This window comes from Vidua macroura, chromosome 3 (assembly GCF_024509145.1).
Source record: "Vidua macroura isolate BioBank_ID:100142 chromosome 3, ASM2450914v1, whole genome shotgun sequence".
NCBI classification, from domain to species: domain Eukaryota; kingdom Metazoa; phylum Chordata; class Aves; order Passeriformes; family Viduidae; genus Vidua; species Vidua macroura.
In genome coordinates, this window is record NC_071573.1 from 51,765,127 (window position 1) to 51,788,752 (window position 23,626).

The 23,626-nt window shown below is 41.9% G+C and overlaps 1 protein-coding gene across 1 annotated transcript in view; it reads right to left on the reverse strand.

Moving 5' to 3' along the window:
* The window catches only part of NHSL1 (NHS like 1), a 68,377-nt gene that overhangs the window by 35,607 nt on the left and 9,144 nt on the right, over positions 1-23,626 (reverse strand). Inside the window, exon 2 of the mRNA XM_053973287.1 lies at positions 14,744-14,896. Coding sequence (XP_053829262.1) covers positions 14,744-14,896 — 153 coding nt within the window. The remainder of the gene's footprint in view (positions 1-14,743; positions 14,897-23,626) is intronic.

The window sequence follows — 23,626 nt, forward strand, 5'->3', positions numbered from 1 at the left end:
GTTGCTGTACAGGAGGGGGGTAAAAAATGACTGTCAGCAACCACAGCAAAGCAAATTCCTCCACTGCCGTTCCAAATTTGGCACTGGATCCAGCCAGATCCAGCACATAACACTCACAGATGTGAGCACCTTGATGGGCTGTTTGGTGGTTTGAGCTACAAATGAACAGGCTAAGCAGACTGTGGCAGAACAAGACAGCCCAAAGACTTGCATCAACTTGTAGCACGGGTTAACATGCTAAGTTGTCAACTTAGACACTGCAAATTTTACCTTCAGAGGAATCATTAATCACTGCAAACAAGCATGAATACAACCTAAGGGGTGAATAAGAAGGGAGTTCTTTTTCCTCTGATTTTTGGACTAAGGCTTAGGGTCTTTGCTGGCCACTCCTGAGACTCTCTGACATCAGACATCATGGCCCCCCCAAAAAAATACCTATTGTGGTTTGACCTGGGCTAGATGCCAGATGCCCACTAAAGCTGCTCTATCACTCTCTTCCTCTGAAGAGAGCTGGGCAGGAGAGAGAAAATATAATAAAAGACTTATGAGCTGAGAAAAGGACAGGGAGAGATCACTCACCAGTTAAAGCCACAGGCAAAACAGTTGTGATTTAGGAGACTTAGTTGAATTTATTACCAATCAAAATAAGAGCATGATAATGAGAAGTAAAGCAAATCTGAAAAAAACCCACTCCTCCCCTCAGTCCCAATTAATTTTATACGCAATTCTCTACCTCTTCCCCACTCAGCAATGCAGGGAGATGGGGAATGCGGGTTATGGTCAGTTTATCATGTTGTTCCGTGCTTCAGTGTGGAGTTCCTTCCTTGGGAGACAGTCCTCTAAAAACTCTCCAATGTGAGCCCTTCGGATGGGCTACAATTCTTCACAAACTGCTCCAGCAGTGGTTCTCGCATGGGTGCAGTCCTTCAGGAACAGTCTGCTTCAGTGTGGATTCCCTACTGTGGGTCAGAAGTCCTGCCAGCAAATCTGATCTTGCTTGGGCTTCTCTATCTAGGGATTCGCAGGGCCTGTCAGGAGCCTGCTCCAGTGTGAGCTTCTCATGGAGTCACTGTTGTCACAGGACACTTCTGGAAGCAACAGGCTCTTCTGGAGCGTAAAATATGAATGCTCTAATATTAACTGTTTTACCTTATTTATTTTCCTAATCAAGAAGGTGAAGATGATGAATAGTGCACCTCATGAAGCCCAGAAAAGCTCCAAAAACTTAAGGAAGTTCAATGCTGAAGGTCTCAAGTCCATTAGAAGTTCAAGTGGACTGCCAATAACAACCTGTCAGCTTATCAAGCTCACAACCTCCCACTGTCCACCACAGAAAATCTATGTAACTTCAGAAGTTATTGCAGCAACATTGCTGATGAAGCCAAATTGCCAAAAACTGCTAGGTGAAACCAAGAAAAAAGTGGTTTGTCCCCAAGAACAGCTTTTCTATTTATGTACTGTAACTGTACATATTGCAGTACAGCAGGACACACACTGGGGATGGCACCCAAGGCCAACAAACTTCACCAGAGGCTTTAGGCAGACATTTTTTACTTCATGTTGCAACAGCCTGCCAGCACAACACAAGGTCAAACATTGCACCTGACTGAAGGTACTGTCATTGCCAAAACAAGGGTGACAACTGCTATTTAAAAACTGTTCTAGCTGGCTCCTCCCCTCCATCTCCTTATTCGTATTAGAGGTGCACACTGTCTTCTGTAAGCAATCAGATTCGTATTTTTCAGATACAGGGGTTTTCTTTTGTAAAAAAATACAGAAGAAGAAGAAGCTAGAGATACTTACTCTAGGAATACTCCAGATACTTTTGGAAAGACTCTCTTCTTCCCAGAGGAGCAATACATTGTCCTAGTCTGACAACCCCAAACAGAGAAGAGCACTATACACTACTTGAAAAGTTCTTACAGTTATGCATGTTATTTCAAAGATGTCTGTAGTGAAGCTGACAAGGTAACAGAAGGATCCATCCAGTTCCAGTTATTAAAAATCTTCATTTTAAAGAATGACAATACATTAGCACCAGCTGAATCGGGGACATAGACACTCTTGGCTGCCACTTCCCACATTATACCACACACAAAACCGTGCACTGCATTTCCATATTTCTGCCAAAGAACTGCCAGGTGGACCCCCAGGATACCACATCACGCAGGACACAAACACCCACTCCTGAGGATGCACTTGCCAGTCCAAATCTGCAGCACATGCTGCAGGCAAGCTCGAACTCATAATTTTCACATGAATCTGATCTGAAAAGTGCAACAATATGATTATGCCCCAGAAGAACCAATATTGCTCACACAAATTTTAATTCCAGGAAAATCAGGGAAGTGTTACTGCCTTGGCAATTGCAATTGGTGGCTGCACTGGGTAGTGCCACAACTCAAAAGTCTGAAGCTACCTCCCTCCCCTTCATCTCCTGACTGATTGCTTCTGGGGCTAAGTGCCCAGGGACATTGCCTGACCCCTTCTGCTGCCCTGCAAGTGCTTTTCTGCCTAGGTGAAACCATAGGTTAGTTCTTGTTTTCCTTCTATACTAGTGATACATTAAATTTCAGAACCACCTCTGTATTAGAAGCATAGCTCAAAAATGATTGTCATTAGATTATATAATAATTTCTTTCCACCTATGTGTCCAAGTGAAACCTTTCCTAAAAGATTAATTTTTTCCTTGTGTTTTGGTGTTCACAGGGTGGTTTTAGTTAAGCATGAAGAAAGTGTGTGGGAAATGCAGTCAAAGCCCTTTTAAGGGCCCCTTCATCATTTCCACAGTTATTAGAACAGGCTTCAGGAGACACAACCAAAGCAAATGTGTTAAAGCTGTCAGTGCCCAATACAATCATTCCTAAGACTCTGCTATATACCCAGACACTCATATATTTACTCAATAATCAAGATTGCAGTATTGCAGCCTTTGCTAAATCTTGGCATCAGACAGAAGTGTGCTGGGGACAGGTCCTGTGCATCACTCATCTCTGCTCTCCTCCCTCCTGCTAAATAAGCTGGGGAACAGGCAAGTACCTGCAGCAGCAAACTAAGAGCAAAAGGCTCAACCAGCCATGTGCAGTTCTGCACCAGAGTTTTGAGTTACAAGGACTGAATTCAGCACTGTTGTGAATAACTCAACCTCTCCATATAAAAACTTACAGCCTTTGTGACACACTTGCCAGGCCAAGTGTATGAAAATACCTCCGAGGCCTCTCAGCCCAGATCTCTCTACTACACTCAAGGAACTTGTATGTGCCCCTGAATTGGTAAGACACACAAGTCTCAAACACAGAGGCAATTTACTGCTTTTCCAACAACTGAAATCATATTCTCGCATGATAATTTGAGGCACAAATCATAGGAGTGAACAGAAGGCACAGCACTGCTACCTCAGTAATTCGTCTGACATGGTATTACCATGGTAAAGCAGGATTTAACATTTACCTTGTCAGACCTACACACCGCACTGTGCCACGACAGATGGAAGGCTGGGTTTGCTGGGAGGGGACCGGATGCACTGGCTCTTTTCCTCTCCTTTAACCAGCTTTGGTCATGTTTTGTACCTGCTGAGCTTCCTACCCATAAAATTTGTTGCCGTATCTTGAAGTTTTTAGGAAGGAAAATGCATTACCCTGTCAGAAGCAGAACAGGTCAAAGCGACATGGATTCAGTTATTTTCAGAAGCTGTGCTTTTTATTTTTCTTATTGTAAATGAACTGTGCAAAACTGCTATTTGTAACAAGCTTCTTCATAAAACAATTATTTTGCCTGTCAGTATTAGTGTGCCCCATATATACCTGTCTGCAGGGAGAAAAGCCTCCAGGTGCTGGCTTCCATGGCTAGAGCCCATCTGAGCCCGAGACCTCTCCCTAAGGCAAAGCCCCAGCAAGAGCACAAATCCACAGCTTTATGCCACCATTCTGGACCAGTCCTTCATGTCTCAGGCCTGAAAGGCACCCATCACTCATTAAATTAGCCCTAATGAGATTACTCCAATTACTCCTGTAAGCAAACACTGCTCACATGACTGTTGCAGGATCAGGCCTGTAGCTGTCTACATCCACATGTACACATTCAGGCACACTCTCACAAGCATATACTGAAGAGGCTAATATTAAAAAATTAAAATCCACATCTCTAAGTATTTATTAGTAACCAGCAAAGGCACTACTTAAAGAATTAAAGTACCATGATACTGACTAGTATAAACTTAGAAACTTGGCATCAAAGTTATTCAGATATCTTAATAGCTCCAATTAGTTTGGAATAACTACCCATCCCATTGCATGGGTCAAGCAATGAAAAGACAAGAAAATCATATCCTGGAAATGTCTAAATTTGCCCTATATGCAAGAACAGGACCTGGAACTGAAGACTAACTGCTAAAATCCAAAGAGATTAAAATAAAATGTAAGTGGGACCAGGAGCAGATGCACTGCCTGCCTGGCAGAGCTGCTGAAACAAAAACTCCCAGGTACAGACGTAGAAAGGGGAAAGACCAGCACACATCAATTACTTTTATATCATCTCTTGCTGTCTCCTTGTCAGCAAGAAGGGACATGTGATGAGCTGACAGCTTATCTGCATGCTTGAAAAATTATCTCAGCTGAAGTCTGGGTGACTTCTTGGCAGAGCCTTTCATGTTGTAACTTGTATTTTTCTATTTTTCTTTTTTTTTCTTTCTTTTTCTTACTACAGAGAGGCTATTAACTGCTCAAGTCCGCTAAACTGTCAACTAGAGAAATAAATCTGCTGACTAGTATATTAAAATGCATTTATCCATTCACTGCACATACCACTGGAAAACCACTCTACTCCTCAGGGTCAGAAACCTTTTTTTTTTCAGTCTTCAAACATTGTAGTTAATTTCTTCTGTAAATATCCCCAAACCATGTTCCTCCCTAAGTCACAACTACAAACACTGTCTTACAAGTAGCTTTTCAAAATTTCACCTAAAACCAGACAGATTTTAGTATACTATACATTTGTCTTGTAAACTCAAATTGTTTAAAACTACCTCTTACTTTACAGGCGACAATGCACTTTAATAATCTAAGTATCAGTACTTTTGGTTTTAAAATAAATTACTTTCACCACTGGTAAGTAACTGCATATAATTTTAATTTACTTGATAGAGACTTTGAATTTGTTTTTCCAGCTGAGTTGAGACAACTAAGATCTTGTGGGCTTGCAACAGACAGGCATGGGTGTTGAAGACCTGGATTTCTGAGCTGGCATTGCTGCATTTGAGCAAATCACGCTGGGTTAGATCCAGTCAAGGACTTCCTGCAGACAGACAGGGCATGATCTAAACTTCACGTATGTGCCTCCTAAATTCAGAGGCAAACAGGTATGTACACACTGCCTGCAGCATATGAATACACAAAAAGGCATCTCAGGATAAATCCAACTAAGGAAGAACTTGAGATGCCTTAACTCTCATCATCACCATGGCAGTAATGGCTGGTGCTGGGTCCAATGCTGCAGGCCCTTCTCATGAGGGGCAAGAGAACCTAACAGGGATATCAACATCTTTGCTTCTATGGATGATGTGCTTCTGCAAGTTAAAAGTATTTTTCATTTAGATACAAATTTAAGTTCTTTACAGATAAGGTGGGCACAGGCTAACTCTCCAGCTTCCTAATGGTGTTCTCAGAACACTAAGCAAAAGGTTGTCCCCTGTAAAAGCCAGAGTTGTACTTTGTTTGGGACTGTCGTACGGTCTGGTGCTAAGTACCAAAACACACTCTGAGCACTGAACCAGGACCTCTTCAAAGGGCATGGCTGCCTCTCTGCTTGCTCACAGCACTGTGGTAAGACTGGAAAAAAACAAGGTAACACTTGACTATGCAGTTAACTGGGGAATTTCAGGGAGGTAACTTTTCAAGATAAAGAGCTTGTTGAGAATGATTATGCCTGGGACTGTCATTAAAACAGACACCTTAGTTCAAAGGTTTCTTTGGTTAGTAAATCTAACTGAAATTACTACCTTTCACTCTGTGCCTCTTTATGGTTCCCTCATTTGTAAACTGGGGTTAAGAATGCAGAGTTCTCTGTGTGTAGATGAGACAGGCTATATAAAAGCTCAGCTGTACAAAGGCAATCTTGTTTCTCACAAATATCTAAAGTTAAATATGACTTAAAAAAAAAGCAGCTCAATTTAACTCCAATACAGCACCTATTTTTGTCCCTGGAACTAAATATGCAGCAGACAGCTTGCCTCTACCACTTTACATTCCTTCCAAAAATTCACTCAGCTTGGATCATGTCCCATTTTCTTTAAATGTATAAATCACCATATCATCTGCAGAACTCGACTATCACAGAGAATGCTTCTATATCAAAGCTTTAAAATATGTTGTAAAGCCACAGCAACGATGCACTTGTGTACCCATTAAACTGTAACCAATGCTGACTGCAAAGCAAGTTCATGAACTTCAGCTGTGATATATGCAGTGCACCATTTTGTTCAGACCCCCAGTTAAACAGGTCAGGGATTTCAACAGATGGAGTACTGTTGCCACCCAGCTGAAAAAAGAACTTCTGCCCAACAGCTCAATCTAGGTGCTCTGGCTAGTACCGGCCTTTGTCAATCCTGCCAACTTCCTTATTATTCCCATCCCTTGTCCCATAATGCAGTTTTATACTGATATTTCTGCATCTTTTATCAGTACATACAGAAAAGCTCAAGACAAGCCCAGAGACAGTGAACACGGGTACCAACATATTTCTTCCACAAGCACCATTTAAAGTGGCAAGTGGCAAAACAAACAAAAAGACCACTAGCAAAACTTAATTGTTTGCTTCAAAGCTGTCTTACTTGATGAGTAAGAGCTTGAAAGGTCCATCAGACTTTTTTAAAGACTATTTTGCACATTTTCTTTCATGAACAAGTAGCCATGACCAGCCACACAGGTAGCTTTTAAGGATAGATGCTGCCCAGAGATACCCAGACACAAAGATGTCTTGGGTTCCAATGGGATGAAGGTAATCCTAACACAGGGCTGCTGGACTGTGACAGAGAAGTGCATTGGTACTTCAAAGAAGTCTTACTGAAAGTATACAAATGTATTTATGTTAGGTCTATTTTCCCCCACACACAAATGTTGGGAAACGTGTTCTGGAGGCCAGTTGGGCTGGGAAATCCACCCTTCCAAGCAGCTTCAGGGCTCAGCTGTGCAGACACTTAAAGCAGCACAAGGATGGGGCATGAAAGTGCAACATTAGAGGAAAGCAATTGCACAGATTTATTTTCAAGGGTCTAAATCAGATGCAACTGTTTAAGAAGGATCCAAATTAAAAGGAACTCTTAAATGTCAAAATACCATTAACAGGGTCAAGTACATGCAAACACGTTGATCATTCTCTTCTTCTCTTGGAACTTTTAAAAAATAAATACATTTAATACCAACCTTTAATTCCCCAGGTAATCCGCATCATTTAGCGATAGAGAAAACCTTTTTAATGGCACCAAAATGCAACAGCCATGACAAATTATATTTGTTAACAAGCTGTCACTAGGGAGTGCTCAAAATAATTATCACCGTTTGTCTCAAGTTAATTTAAATTTCTGCAAGTGCCTTATACGACTGCATTTAGTGGTGACAAGATGTCTTAAGTATAACAGTGTATTTGCTTTCTTTTCTATCTTTGATGCTTGCATTAAAATAACACTCCCTGCTTTTTCTCTAGCATTTTTTATGGATATTTGCTGTTTCTTAGACAACTGAACACAGCTAATGTAAAAATATGAAGGGATTTTTCACTGTTTTTTCTCCTAGGACATTTCAAATGTAAAGCTATCTCAAATGTTGGCAACATGCACATAACATCCTAAATCTAAAAGAGTAAGGAGGAAGAAAAGCAAAAAAGAAATCAACTGGAAGTTCAATATTCCTTGTGATAGAAGTTGCTTTACCTTGTACTTAAGTAACTGCTACAGAGAGTTAACAGTTTCAATTTATTCTTTTTACTAAAGGCGTGGATCCGAAATGGGTTCAATAATCCGTCAGGTATAGCTGCCTAAAAAACCACATTCATCTAGTTTAAGAAGAAAACCTGTATTATTTTGAAACAAATTTTATCTTCTTTAAACCGTTTCACTGGAATTGTTTTCACTGCTCATGTGTATCATGCAATCAATCTACATATAATCACTCTATGTTTTTACACTCAGCACTGCACTATATAAACTAAACCTAAAAATAGGCCACCTAGATGCTTCCAAGTAGCTCAATTTTGCAGCACAAGACCAGCTTTCAAACACATGCAGTGTAGCCTCTTGGTCAAAATCTGTTTTATTTCATTTGAGTATGTGCTTTTTGAAATTCCTTATTAGAAAGGGCAGTTGGAATATGGAACTTGGCCAAAAGCATCAGCAGATGTATGGTGAATTAATTCAGTAACAGTAAAAAAAGCAGGATACATAAGCAGAAGCTCTGATAGTAACCTGACAACTGAAACTAAAATAATGAAAAATAGGTTGATTTCTATTTTTTCATTTTATAGCTTCAAGGCCTTTCAGGAACATATGGTCCACTCCTAGCTTTAATGGCCTTTTACTTCATAAAGGTTTCCAGTTGGTAGGGAGTTCACATCTTGACATCTCTCTGAACCTGAACCAGAGCTATTGTCAATACGAAGTGGTCTCCCCCTATTTTGCAGCTCTTTAATGAAACATAAGATTATTTTAAGTCCATAATCTTCTCAGCAGGATTATCGACTAGTAGGTCTGACCCTAATATTGCTCATCTGAACAGTGACCTGGCAGATGCACTGAGAAAACAAAGGCTAAACACATACCTGTCTGGAGGGTCTTGTAGGAAGACATAATAGAGGCTTTATGACTAACTACTTAAATCCTGTTTTATTTGACAATGCTAACCAGATGTCTTCTGGAAAACAAATCAAGTGTTTCAATCACTGCTGCTTAAATACATTCCTTGAATTAGGCCAACAAAGCTAAACAGAAGCTAGAGTCAGCCAAATCCAGCTCTTCTGAAGATGAGATAATAAATGAATCATCACAGGCATTGGAACAACAAGCCCTATATTATGTACGTAGCTTGAATCAACACAATTACCCTGGGGGGAGGGCACAAAGCACAGGCAGTTGTGCAAGAGGTTTCAGCAGTTACAGACTGAAAAGGGGTATGAAAGTCAGTGTGTGGACTGTTCCCACTACTTAGAGCAACACCTTCCTCAGTACATATCTGACACCTTGTTATCTGCTGGAAAGGACAAGAAGTCTCGGCAGTGACCAGCAAGTGTGTGACAAGACACTGCCCCTCTTCTGCAACTTCAACAGTGCCCAGTGTGTTCACAACACTTTTTAGGAGCTGGATATCTCCTAACAGCCTGGTATCATTTCAGTCTAGCTGTGTCAGACCTTTAACACTAATACACAGTTATTTCATCCCTGCCCTTTATGTCTGTTGTCTCCCAGCTCATGAAAAAATGGCAACAGTGGAGATTGTACTCCCCCACTTTTTTTTTTTTTTTTTTAATCAGAAATGCTGTACATTGCTAGTTGTAGGAACTGGAAGACAAGTGCCCCTTGGAAATTCCACTATACATGCCCTGCTCTGGTTCCCATCACTGCAACTGACATATATTCACATTTGAGGGAGAATTTAGAGTAGTTTAAAAAAAAATAGAAACTAAGCATTCAGGTACATGGTAAGAATTCTTTTTTCTCTTCCTTCACTTCATCATAGCTTGCAAGATTATCCAAGGCCAATGCATTCTAGATCAAACTTTAGTCTTTCCTTTTAGGACATTGGACCTCCACCTGTAACACACTGTTGATGTCACAAACCTGCTCAGAAGGTAAACAGGCACACTTAAAATACACCCCAAGCAGTTAAGTAAAGCAACAATTAGAACAGTGCTGTGTCTCCTCCCCATCTTCATACTTCATGCCTTATTGCTTGCCAATTTTAGAGTATAACACACTTCACAAAATGAGGATTAGTCTCAATTTACTTTTACTGCCAAATATTTGTGTCATTGCTATGTACTACAGCTGTTCTATCTGTGCACCCAGCTGAAGACCACTGTACTTCAGAGACTTCCTCAGATACTGGTTCTTCAAACAGGACCATGCAATAAGCCAGATCTGTCAATGTGCTGTGTCAGGGATGGGAGCCGTTTTACAGTGCTACCCTACCCACTGAACCTCTTGGCCTTAGCACCAAGAACACCATAGGAAACACCGCAGTATGCGGCTCTGGCCCCTTCAGCACAGTTAACAGCCTGCCTTAAGAAATAATGCCACTCTGAACAACATCAAACTCACAGCTCTGCTACTGCCCAGACCAGACTTTCAGTGCTACTCCAGACACTCAGCAGACATTAGCAACATGAGACTAGCCAAGTCTAGTAGTCCCTCAGCCTTAGAGCAGAGCATACAGCACGGGAACAGGATTGATTTGAGGATCTTGGCCCCATGAAGAGCCTCAGCTCTTCCTTCCCATCCATCGTCTTCATCTCCTGTTTTCATAACTTCCTAGGACACAATAGTGACACAAAGCACAGAGTCACATTAAGACTCCTCAGTGGTTAATACTGTTTTATTTCTACCTGAACATCTGTATTTTGGGAGACACTTTTCATGAAGTGCCCATGAAAACATTAGGAAGAGGCCATATAGGACAGGGTTTCAGGAAAGGCCAGCCAGAGCAGCTTGGCCCTGAGGGTAAGAAGACATGCATCCTGCATGGCACATCACTCCATTTGCTTCAGCAGGCACTCCGAGGTCCTCGCTCTTTCCCCAGAGAAAACGAGGGTCTGCTTTATCCAATGCAAACAAAACACTAAGAAGAAGTACTGTATCTATCACCACAACCCAAGAACTGCATCATTTTCTAAACATTTAAATCAAATTGCAGTGGTACCAAGACTGTGAAGTGCAGCTGAAGTTACTCTTCCTCCGTAGCCATCATATTAAACACTGAGACCTTTCATTTAAAATTAAGTAACACAGCCTGAATTTAATACATCAAGCCACTGGTTTTAGTCAATAACAACTTTAAATTTTAATACAGGTTACATAAAGCAACTTCAGTTCTCAAGAACAGACAGATTATGCATCACAAACTTTCCAGGTTCCAGTGCTTAATTTTCTAATTCAGATTACTGGACAATATGCTTTTTAAAACTTCAGAGGGCAGCAGAGCACCCGCATGCCTAAAGGATAAATAGCTTTACCTCAGTTATGAACACATTTGAATGAAAGATCTCACCACTTACACTTGAAAGAAGCTTCATAAAGGAATAACAGTATTTCCCCTTAATTTCAAAAGGATAAAAGCCTAGTTCATAGGTTAAAACCTAAATATCTCCCTATGCAACATCTAGTATTAAATACAGCATGCATTACCATAGTGTTGATAAGCAAAGGACACACCAACATATAATATACAAAGCAAAATAATCAACTGCACAAAAGTTAATGAAGATCTTTTCCTCCTCCAAACACAACACTGCTTCCTGAAAAAGTATGCAGAGATCAGCATACAATGCACTTAATTTTCGTTAATTCCACATTAAATACTATTTATTTTAATATCTCTAAATTTTTATTCTTAAACCAATTTAAGCAGCAATATTAGCTTCTGCTTCTAAAGTGGTACTTAAAAGTTTATTCTAAATAATAGACAGTTTCTTTTTATTTCATTAGATTTTTTTTATTAGACCACACTGTAAAGAATTTGCTGTTAAAATCATACCAGAACAAACAGTTTGCCCTTGCACTGACTGTCTTAAAAGCTAGCCAGGATTCCATCTGGTTGCTATTAGATGGGTGAAAATACCTTGACAGAAATACTTTACTTGAGTTATTTTAAAAGATTTTATACATTTGATACTTTGACAGGTGGTTTAAATGTGCTCTACATGTGAATTACTATATGTAATCTAAGTTTTATACTTCCTTTTCCATTTACAGGGGAGCCACATGTGTAGAAACAAATAAATAGTCTTCAATCAAGCCGCTGTAGCTGCTATCTACCAACAACATCAACTTTCATAATGTGAACAAGAACAGGACTGGAAAACTTTCAAACCTGTCTTATGATGGTCTGAACAATAGCTGCTAACTTAGTCCTCATGAACTCGTTATCAGGTTCAAGGGGACCACTGGAGGTTCTTTCTTCTTTCCCAACCTTCTCTGAAGATAGCATTAAATATACACAAATGACTTTTGAGTAGTGCTTGTCTGATCTATTCTTAAAAACTTTAAATTACTTCATAACCCCAAAAATTTATGGGGGACATTTAAATATCTTTGCCCTCATATTTCTCCACCGCTGTACATGTCTACTGCTTAATTTCTAACTTAGCATAAAGCAAAAATTATATCTGCTTTAGTTCTACTTCCTTCCAATTTCCCTTTGTTGTCACCATTTTTTGGAGACAAAAGCGATTCATCCAACTTTCTCCACAGAATACAGTGCATTTTGTCATCCAGCGTCATTCTTCCCCCACCACCCATACAGCATGTTGGGTCACGTACAACTGTTCTACTGCTCCATGGTTTAGCTCAGCCAAAGAATCTAAAACACCAAAAGGATGCCAAAACTGCAAGCTTTATCATGAGGCCAAGACATGCAGAACTGAAGTCCCCATGCTAGCCCAATGGTGCTTCGCATCAGACTACTTCAAGCTCTTCTGCTTTATGGTCACATAATTCCTTTCTACCTATTAAGAAGATTTAGAAAATTTTGTTTTTTCTAAAGAAACAGGTGGAAAAGCAGTTCAGCAGTTGTCAGAATTATGTCACAATTCTGACAGTGCTTTTACACTGAATGAAACTCTGCTCTGGATACAGAACTTTTAACTCAAATCTCCAAGGCACCAGTGCTTTCCTGATTTCACACTGCTGGTTGAAGCAACAGCACAGTAAAACTGATAAAACTTTACTCAGAGCCTTTCTTAATACTACTCATGCTGTAACTTCTCAGGACAGTTCCAGGCAACAGCAAGGAGTTATTTTAAAACTGCACTTAGGGGAAAAAAAGTGGCTCAAGGAAAGTGCTTAAGGTTAAACAAATAAGTAAAGAAATAAACAACAGAGTTGTATTCACTAAGTCAGCAGTATGACGTCTGGTGAAGGTATCATCACAGTTTCTCCTCTCAGTTACTACCCTGAAAGCATGAAACTGAAACTCACTTCATTACCAAGCAGTCCTACACCATGTACACAAGCCAGGTTATTTAACACAAATGGCTAACTAGCAAATTGTAGTAGTAATCAATAGCTTCTTTTTTATAATGAGCTGCACCACCAGACCAAAACAACTCCAGGTGTGTAAGAAGGGGAAGCAGCATATATTACTTGGTTTCACACAAATATATTAGATAAAAATTTGTTTAAACAGAACATGAACCTGCAGTAGATACATTTATGATAAAACTCAAGAAAATCAGTGCATTTTAGCCTGTGCAGGTTTTTTTTTTTTAACAGTCCAAAACAGAGAACAGGAAAAGAAGTATTATAATAAGTGGTTAATGTTCACAAAAAGCTAATAACAATCAGTATTCTTTTTAATCTAAAGCAGGCAAATATTTTTATTTTGTAAAGGACTGGTAAGTGTGTCTGCAAGAGAACAATGAATGTTTCGAGGCTAAGGAACTGCAAATCTATTAATCCAGTAGTAAGTACAGAGGGCAGACAGGCTATCTGCTGAGCCATGCAGGAGACAATAACACTGGCTGTCAAGACTTCCCTATTAAATGATAACAAAAAGCCCCTAGTAAGAGACAGTGAAAATCAATTAACTGGGGAAATGGCAAAAGAACTCAGATATGGCTGTCAAACACTTCTCTATTCAGACATACAAAATCAAGCTTTCTTCAAGTCTAAGAAGCAGAAATGTCATGTTAATCAAATAAAAACTACAATATTCTTTTAAATCAGGTTAACTATGCAAGGTATCAAGTACCTGCAGCTCCTGATGAAACAAAAAGGGACTTGAACAAGTTGGCTCTTTGCAGGGCAAACCCCTTTGTTAAACAGCCAGTGTAAAGAAAAAATCTACGTTAACCATTTCCAGAACACGAACATTATACTGTTATTTTAAACTTTATGTCTGGCCCAAGAACAGACATTCTGCAGGCCTCCTTGCTCGCTGCATGTCTTTGTTCTCATGGACTGACACAACACAATGCCTTGCATGACAGACTGCACAGGTACAGCCCCAGTGAAGCTACTATGGGTAAAAACTGGGCCTTAAAAATATGTTGAACACTTCTGCAAGAAAGCACTTTCATTACTGGAGGAGTCCTTATGAGTGCCCTGCTCCCCATTTCCCTTTTCTGCCCTCAGCACCTTTTCCAGCTTCTCACAAGCAACCACAGCCCTGGAAATGACACTGTACAACAACAGAAGAAATCACCAAATGAAACACCTCTGATGTGTTTTTTCTCCACAAATGGACTAATTAAGGACTTACTAAAATTGAAGGTACCATTTGGAAACACTCCAAAGACTAAACAGATATGCCAAGAGACACTCTTCTGTTTTAGAGTGCTCTGTCAGATAACACATTTACTCATGTCTTTACTGCAAAGTAATTTTCCCATCCCTTCATTTGAGCAGGAAAATCCCACTAATGTTCTACGTGTGGTAGAGAAAAACAAGTGAACTTCTTGCAAAGCCTGCAATTTGGATGTTTACAAAGACTGGCAAAAAGTACTGTTGTTTTAGGACATGTCTGTGTCAGTAGCAGCACCTTACCTCTCAGCACTGACTTGAGGTTCAGCTTGGCTTGTCTGTGCAGGTCCTCCACACAAGGCGGTCTTGAGGAGGGTAGGAAGACATTTTCCTGCTGGTGCCATGGAGCAGTGTAGTGCACAGTCCATCTACTCTCTTCATCTAGGTTGGAAACAGCTGCAGAGAGACACAATAATAAGAAAACTAGATGTTACTGCAGATATCTCTGTCACGAAATCCCACATGTAAGTTTGCCACACATAATCTAAAAATGAAAGAAGCATTGTTTGCCACTCTAGACCCATCAAAATATTCCTTAGAACCTCACTTCCGTGACAGTTAGAAAACCCTTCCTTACATTTCTATGCTAAAATTAGTTCTGTAGGAAACACCTTTTACTCTTCCCATTTTTGTACTTGCTGTTTTATTTACTCTAAATTTGAAACTCTGTTTTCCCCCCCTCTAGCTCCAACTCTTCAAAAAGGAATCAGTTTTCCATTCCCTGATGGAAAGAAGGTGCTGTGCAGTGCAGAATAGCTTGGCTCAAAGGTGCCCCTGGGAATATGACAGCCATCGTGAGAGATGACAACAGGTTCATTTGTATTGGGAAACAACCTTGTCTGACCTCCTGCTTCCTCACACCAGAAACAAGATTCCAGTGAAGCAAATATATTAGCTATGTTCCTTTGTCACGAGTGGAAAGCAGATATAAACAAAACCAACTCCATGGACAAATACTGCTCAGAGCACGACAGCACTGAAGAGGGCTATCTCTGGCCACCTCTTTGCACTCAATACAAACGTGAAAATAAAACACAGACCTTGCTCAAGTTCAGACAGTCTAGCAATGAAACAGCCAAAGCACATACTGCCAAGATTTGTCATTTACGCTTCCCAAGAGACAGCCACTGCATTTTGTTTCAAGGTTATCATCAATAAAAACTTATATACAGTTGAATAGTCTTATCCCTCTACCCTGCTGTAAACAGAAAAAGGGCAGTTGGAGGTCATATTTTATAATCCCCCAGGCACCCTTTGGCCTTCAGCCAGCATGCTGCACATCCTTGCTTTTTAGCTCTCCAAAGCAGGAAAATACACTACAGATGTGCTGCCTTCCAAGCACCTGCCCTGCTGCCACAGCTCCCAGCCTCGCTGTCAGCTCTGCATCTTCCCTTTGCTGCCTTCATTGCTGCACTGCCTGTGGCATCACTTTGTAGTTTGTCTGATGCTCTTGTGGTAGCAGAGGTGGTATGTAAAGCTGAGAAGCAAAAAGGATGCAACAACCTCCTGTCATCTGAAAAATTACCCTTTCCTTAACACTACTGTGCATCTGCTGGGATCATTTCAGATGAAAACAATTGGCATTCATAAGGAAAATAAGCTATGCCTATAGCTTCAAAACATACCTACAGCCTAAATGCTCAATGCCTGCTCTTTCCTAAAAGGACTTGAGGTAGAGGGGGAGGTTCTTAACTGCTTCCCCTCACGTATTTTAGATTCATTTCAGACCTCGAATGGTCTGAAAATGGGTGTCCTCATGTCTCTGTCTTGGTCCTGCATCCCACCCCCTCTTCTAAGACATACTGTTTGCAACAAGGCAGATACACATTCAGCCTGTGCCCATTCTCACCGTTCTTGCTAATCAGCGGTCAAACCTAAATCACAAAAACCGGAGAAGTCATCACCTACCTGGTTACAGCATCAATCACCCCCATCTAACAGAAAGTGACACTTAAAGTCAGTGAAAGACACCCACACCATCCCCTGGCTGAACCGGTGGACGGGGAGCGGGATAAGGCTGGAGGAGGAAGAGGAGGAGGGAAACACCTGCCGCCAAGCCCACTGTCTGGCTGCAGCCCTGCCACGGCAAAATTAAGGTGTACTACTCGTCAGAGCAATAATGGTCATCAAAACTATTCAAGAGAAGTGGTGTGCACATTTGCAAACTACTCTCTCTAGTGTGATTTGTCTGTCCTTCATGACTTAAAGGAAGATCAACATAATTTTAAAAGTCACTCTGAAACCAGAACATCTTTAAAAACAAACTTTGGCCCAGAACAAACTACATCGACACCTCAGCGATAGAAGCCCATAGCTGCATAAGCAGGGACAGATGTCTGACAAACTACCAGGACACGACGACACACCGGCACACCCTGCCTTGTCACCGAGTTACCCATTTCACACCGAGAACTTTGGCTCCTTCAAAATCACCGTGACAAAGCACTTCCAAAGCCACTGTATCCCAAAGCAGAGGTCCTAAAAAGCCTCACAAGGCTGCCTCCACACACTCCATAACGATAAACTATTAAAAGAGTGACAAAAACTTAAAAAGAGGCTGCAGGAAGCAGAACTGAAGCTGAAGGGACCTGCACTTTCCTTCAGAACTGGGCTGCCTCCTGAAAGCACAGTAAGCACACAGAACTATACTTACTCTTTCTCTTGAAAAGCTTCATGAGAGATTTAAGCTTTGTGTTGATGAAAACCACCATTTTCAAGGTGCTGAACTGCGATCCTGGAGCTGAAATCCCATAGAAAGGAGGAGTTGCAGAAAGGTGCCAGACTGAACCTGTTCAAACTCTGCACGCCAAATTTCTCTTTTCCCCTCTGCCTTTTTTCTGAAATCGCTTTAAATATGTCTACATCTTTCTGACAGACGAAATAATTTACAGTTCTTTAGCCTGAGTTTCTCCTCGCATGTAACGCTGTGGGTTGAAAACAGCCACTTCCAACAAGCAAAACAGGAGAAAAAAGCACCCCGGCTGTTATTCTCCTTTGCGCTGGACGAAAAAGATTTTCTTGCTGTCCACAGCAATTACTCCGCTCTTGTTCCTCTCCCTTCCTCCGCTCTCCAAGTTTGGCTGCTCCAGAAAGTCCCGAGTTGGCAGGTGCTTGCTCTCCTTCCCATGTCTCCAGCCGGCTGTGCCGGCGAAGCAGCAGGAGATCCCGGCACCTTCCCTGCCCCCGCCCCCGCCCGCCGCAGCCCCGGCCTCCTTCCAGTTGCAAATGAGTGTTGCATTTTCGTGCTAATCAGGATGCTCTGCTTTCCCACCGCTCCCATCCTTCCCCCATCTCCCCCCACCACACCTTTTTTTATTTTTTATTTTTATTTTCACCCTCTTGCTCCCACTTTATTAATGATCCAGAGCTGTGCCTTAGCTGGCTACAACACGCAGTCTCGGCTCTGCATTGCCTCCCCTTCCAGTCCCACTGCTCCCCCCGTAGTCACTGCCACCGCCCGAGACATCAGCACACTAATTTTACATATTGAATTTTATTCAGTTGCACTCCTAATTTATTCTTATTAGCGTCATCTCAGACCAGATACATGAAAAACAAAATCGAGTTATTTCTGGCTAACAGAGATTCTGTTATTCATCAAACAAAACTTGTGCATGGAGATGAAATAGCCCAGCTTTTTGAGATGCGCATTTTATCCTCATGTCTTCAAAAAATGCATCTGTACAGAGGTCCGCAGCCATCCTTCCTAGGAATGAACTGCAATTTTGCAGAAGTTAAAGAGAAAATTCTAAGCACCAAATGAATGTGCTCAGCAGGGCATGCCCTTCGCACAATGTTCAGGCTCAAGAAGCAAGTCCTCCCTCACAAAGCAAGCTTAGGAAACCCCCTCGAGTTAACAATGAAAAGGATTTTATTCCTCAGGAAGAAGAAAAATGCCAGCAGCGGGGGGCTCAGGCTGACCCCCAAGCTGCAGCAGGCTCCAGCCTCTGGAGCACAGCATGTAAAAAGCAGATGCTCCACAGGAACTTTTACGTTTCATCGAACAGTTGAGACCCAGCACTGCAAAAAACAGACTGTAAATGAAATCTGTTCATCATTCTCTGAACACAGTATCATCAACATTTTATTAGTATTTTCAAAATCCAGAGATTTTGCAATTGCAACATGGGCTTGACATCAAAACTACCATGAGCAGCAGGTCTCTCCAGCAGCTGCTGGTCCAAGAGGCATTTTGACTGGCTCAGCTCTGCCAAAGGGACAGAAGACCATGGTGCCATGGCAGCAGGGGCAATGAAGGTACCTCTGCTTTTTGCATTGATTTCCATCAAGTACCTTACACAAAAAATTACTCTGGCATCGAACTCTGATAAGAAGGTAACTATCTAGTGCTGGTTTAGAATTAAATATACAGTAATACCCCTGTCAAACATTTGCCATCCACAAACCATAAAATGTGTGCTTGCTGGACACACACTGAAAGTGAGTTTAGAGTGATGCCATTTCTAACTCCAGCTACATTGCCATCGGAAAGCAAACCAAGGAGATGGTGACTCCTTTTCTAGTGTGGTGTCGATCTTTTTTAGGATGTAGGAAGTGCCTCTACTTACACGTGCCTCTTCCTTAGCACGTAGTAAGGGGAGCACAGGGAAAGGAGGGAGTTTCAAGCTAGAAAATGATGGAGTCTCGGCTGCTGGAAGTGAGACAGTCTCTTCCAAAGGTCTTCATGGAACCTCAAAAGAGCCTTGCAAGTCCTGAGAAGCAAGACTTTGTTACCTTTTCATGGTCAAGCCACTGTGAATCAACATGATCCTGGGTACTTTGGGTAGCTTGGAATCCTTTTCATTTCACCGCGGGCTACAAGGTGTGCCAAGTGCATTGTGCTTTGTGTTATTGGATCCTCAACCCACCCTGGAGCATTTCTCCTGCCTGAGACAAGCACTTGACCACTGTCCTCTACCCCGGATCTCAGCACGGAGGCAGACATTCAAACCCAGCAACAAACAATACCTTAACTGATGTCTGCCTTTCATCCCCCTCCCCACCCCGACCTTGCTTCCACCTACCCTCAGGTCATGCTGTTAAAGAGGTCAGACATCAAAAATGGCTATCATGAGGGACTACCCCAAAGGAAACACCGTCTGGCTACTCCTGTCTGCACACCTCTGAGAGTGTGCACTAGTCCAACAACAAACAAAACCTCTCTCCACCTGAGACAAACCCATTGACTTCCATAAAATTCATCACATCGTCTCAACCCAGCTTCGTGTAAATGTTTTTCCTGTCTCAAGAAACTGTCATCGAATAGCAATTCTCTGAGAACTTAAAGCATGAAAATGCCTACATTTCTCTGCACTTAGCCTCCTTACATTGAGAAGAGAAGGAAAAGATGGGGCAGTTTGAGAAAATTTATACTGTAGCCACTATGCAAACAAAGGACTTCAGCCTCAAACATTGCCAATCCAGGAGACAAACTCACAAGAATCCCCACTAAACAAGAACAAAAAAAACCCACCTAAAATGAACTTGACAGAATAAAATTTAAAAGCTTGTTAAAGCCAAATAAACCCAGCATGAACAGTAGGTGTGCACACTGTGATATCAGTTCTTTACATGCAAATGACTCAGAGACAAGTAGCAGACTGAGGGGACCTTGCTCCATGACACACTTGCTACTCAACCTTAGGCAAGTTAATATTAACACACTGCCTGAGTTACCACATCCTTAGAAGCAAGGATCACACTCACTGCCACATAAGGACCACAGAAACACAGAGGAATCAGGAATATCACAAGGAATATAGAAAACATGGAGAACATGTTCAGTAAATGTTAATTTTTTCTTCACACTGGATGGGACTAGTAACAAAGTAAGGCTCAGAAGAATCTTCTTCCTAAAAAGTCAGGGGCTGGAGCAAAGAAACTGAGAGGCACGAGTTGCAGTGTCAAACAGCATCCTCAAAATCACAACTGTGTAATGAACTCATTAGCAAAATACTTTTTTTAGTCCAACCATAATAGTCTTTAATCCCTGAGTGGTTAAACTGATTCTAATTTTCTAGTAGAGGCCACATACATGCAGAAGAGAAGAAAAGAGCGGCTGCCTGCATGTGGTATGCCTGAAACGCTGTAGCCATTCCTTCACTCCCCTCCCTGCTCTATCCCCTCTTTAGAGGGGCTTTCCAGCTGACTTGCTCCATGACAGCCATCTGGGACAGCCACCCCTCCACATTCACAGCAGCATAAAACATCGGTGCCAGTGAAATAATCTGGAAATATTCAGCTTCCACAGAAATATTTTCTGCCAGCCCCTGTGGGAGAGGGGCTCTTGTGTCTAGCCCCCACTCACAACCCAGTGCCCTGAACCTTAGCACCAATGCACAAAATCCACTGAAAAAGCTGAAGGTTTATAAAAAAGCAAATGTTGAAAAGTGACATTTTTGGGTCCTTCATAACCACAGCTGGGGCAGCTGTCCACAGGGACACTGGAATCAATGAGAATCAGCCTTCTCTTCCTAATCACCAGTCCATGCATATATATGCAGTACAAAATTTAGGAGATATTTAAGTTAAAAAAAAAAATAAGAATAGCTAAAGCAATGCTTTCCAGCTCCCTCCCACAAATGAAAACAATTTTTACCACTTTATTTCATGAAGGAGAGGTAAGCCCAACACACGATATATCAAGTTAATTAAGGGAATGATGCATCAAACTACTAAAATGTACCATCATCTCAAAACCTAAACTTCAAGTTGCAGGCCTTACCAACTTTATCTGGACAATGGAAAAATCCTCCATTTAAACAACTGTGTAGCATTTATGACATTTTAAGAGGAAAGAAAAAGTAAAACCGTCCATCTGAGCTGGAAACTAACTGCATTGTGAGACCTCTTCCAGTGAGTCTCTGTTTAATGTACAAAAGGGAAAGTGGAAATACTGGCAAGCAGATGTACTCAAAACAATTAAATCGATGCCTTTGCTTTTACAGACACGTCACTCAGTTGCTCTAAATAAGTTTCCACTGTGCCATCCTACAGCAGCTCGCAGGGAAGAAGCTGTTGAAGGGCAGTTGCTTCCAGCACGTCTGCAGGAATCTGTCTGTGTAGGACATGCTTGGGATTGCTCCCTGCCACCCCCACCCACCCACTCTGAGCAGCTGTGGTGTCCAGAGGGGTGGAAGGGACCCCCACGCACCCCCTCCTCAGGCTGCACAGAGCACCCCGGCACCTGCAGGGCAAGCCTGAAACTGAGGAGGGCTATTAAACTCCTTCCTGCAGGTCACAAGGCTCCTGCCTGCCTCAGACTAAGACCACCCAGCTTTGAAATCTGCATTTTTACTTCTAAGTGAGATTTCTATCATGAAGAAACATCAAAAAGCTAAATGCCTCAGGTATTTTCAAAACTCAGACCCAAGCTCTGTGCCTGTTCTGGCCACCTTCACCCATGCTGTTAACCATTTGCTGGTGCCTAAATGGACTCCTTGCAGAGCACAGGAGTCAGTAATTTATGGTCAGAATGGGTTTCTCCCTCCCTGAGATCCCATCCCGGCTGGCCCTCTCCCGACATCTTTCAGGAGAACAAAAGTGCTCCCTCCACAAAGGCCGTCCCAGGCAGCACCGCATTCAGCTGCCCTCGAGTCCCAGCTCCCCTCGCTCACAATGGCCTCTTTCAAGGCAACCTCAGCCTTGGTGAAGCACGATACTGCCCCGGCTACTGAGAAATTACAATCCATTAAACCTGGGATCAGGAGGAAGAGGAGGAGGAGGAGAATGCACAGGGGAGAAGGAACGAAGAAGAAAAATTATTTCATCCTAAAGCCACCACAACAACACACCGAGAAGGACCCATGCCCCAGTGCAGGGGCGGGCGAGTCAGGGCTGAGCCTGGGCCTCTGCAGGCTATCACGGGGCAGGTATTGCTGGAAAAGAGGGTACCCGGCTGTGCCCTCCTTTATCCAAGATCATAAAGGATTATGCCTGCAGGCTCTGGGAAAGGGGCTGCCCGGCGGGGGCAGAGGGAAGAGGGGGCAAGATGAGAAGGAGAAGCAACACAACCTAAGCCATAGAGGACAGAAAAGCAGCAGACTGATTGATCTGATGATCCTATTTAGGTCACAGCACAATAAAGCTAATTCATTCCTTTAACAATTCAAAACATCTTTCCACAGTATCCTCTATCATGCAAACACATCGGCAGAGAGAAAAGGCAGCATTTGGGCAGGGCTGCTGGCAGACAAAGCAGCAGTTTCTTTTGGTTAGAGCATCTCCCCACACAGTAATGGCACTCGGGAGAACAGAAAACGTTTTGTGAATGTGCAATTTTATTTTAAATTGCAGGGCACAATCGTTTTTCTTTTGGCCATTTCTGGACCCCAGCTAAGGCAACTTCAGCTCCCAGAGAAGAATTTTTCTCATTCCCTAGGGAATAATACCCTTTTAGGATGTCACCAGGAAATATTCTCAATTTAAATTTAAATACCAAATCTACCTGAATGCTCCAGTGCTATGGCTTATCCTAGAGAACTGATCAAAGCTGGCAGGGTCAACTAAAATCTTGACTCTCACTTGCCCTAATAATACACAACAGAGAAAATCATTCTCTTCTGAATTAGTGATGGAAAAAATACCAGGCAGACAAGTTTGTAAGTCTTCTCATTCGAATCACCCTACAGGACAAGGAGCAAAACCAACAAAACCAGACTGCAAAAATTCCATTTCTGAACTTCTGTCCCAAACAATCTCCCAGTAATTCCATCTTTGGCAGCTGTGCTCTTGGGCATCCACATTAATATCCAACAGACATCTTCAACTAATCTCAGTCTGCATTCTCCTTATGGGTTTCCTGAAGGGGACATGCTCCCTACTCATTCCACTTATTTAAAGGTCACAAGAAAGAATTTTTGTAGCCTGTCTTGGCTTCCCTGCCCAGCACTGCTCTTTGGCATGCTTTTATTTATACTCAGATTATCCTGGTATAAGGGGTTACAAATTCTTCTAATTTTTTTGGCTTTCTGGTGACTCTCAATAAATTCTGGGTGGGTCTCATTTAAGCTTGGAGGCACACTTTCTTAAAATTAGGCATGTACATTCTCTAGTTTCCTATAAATGAAAAAAGTTAAGCTCATTGGAAAATACTAACCTGCATAGAACCATACAACTGCTCATGCC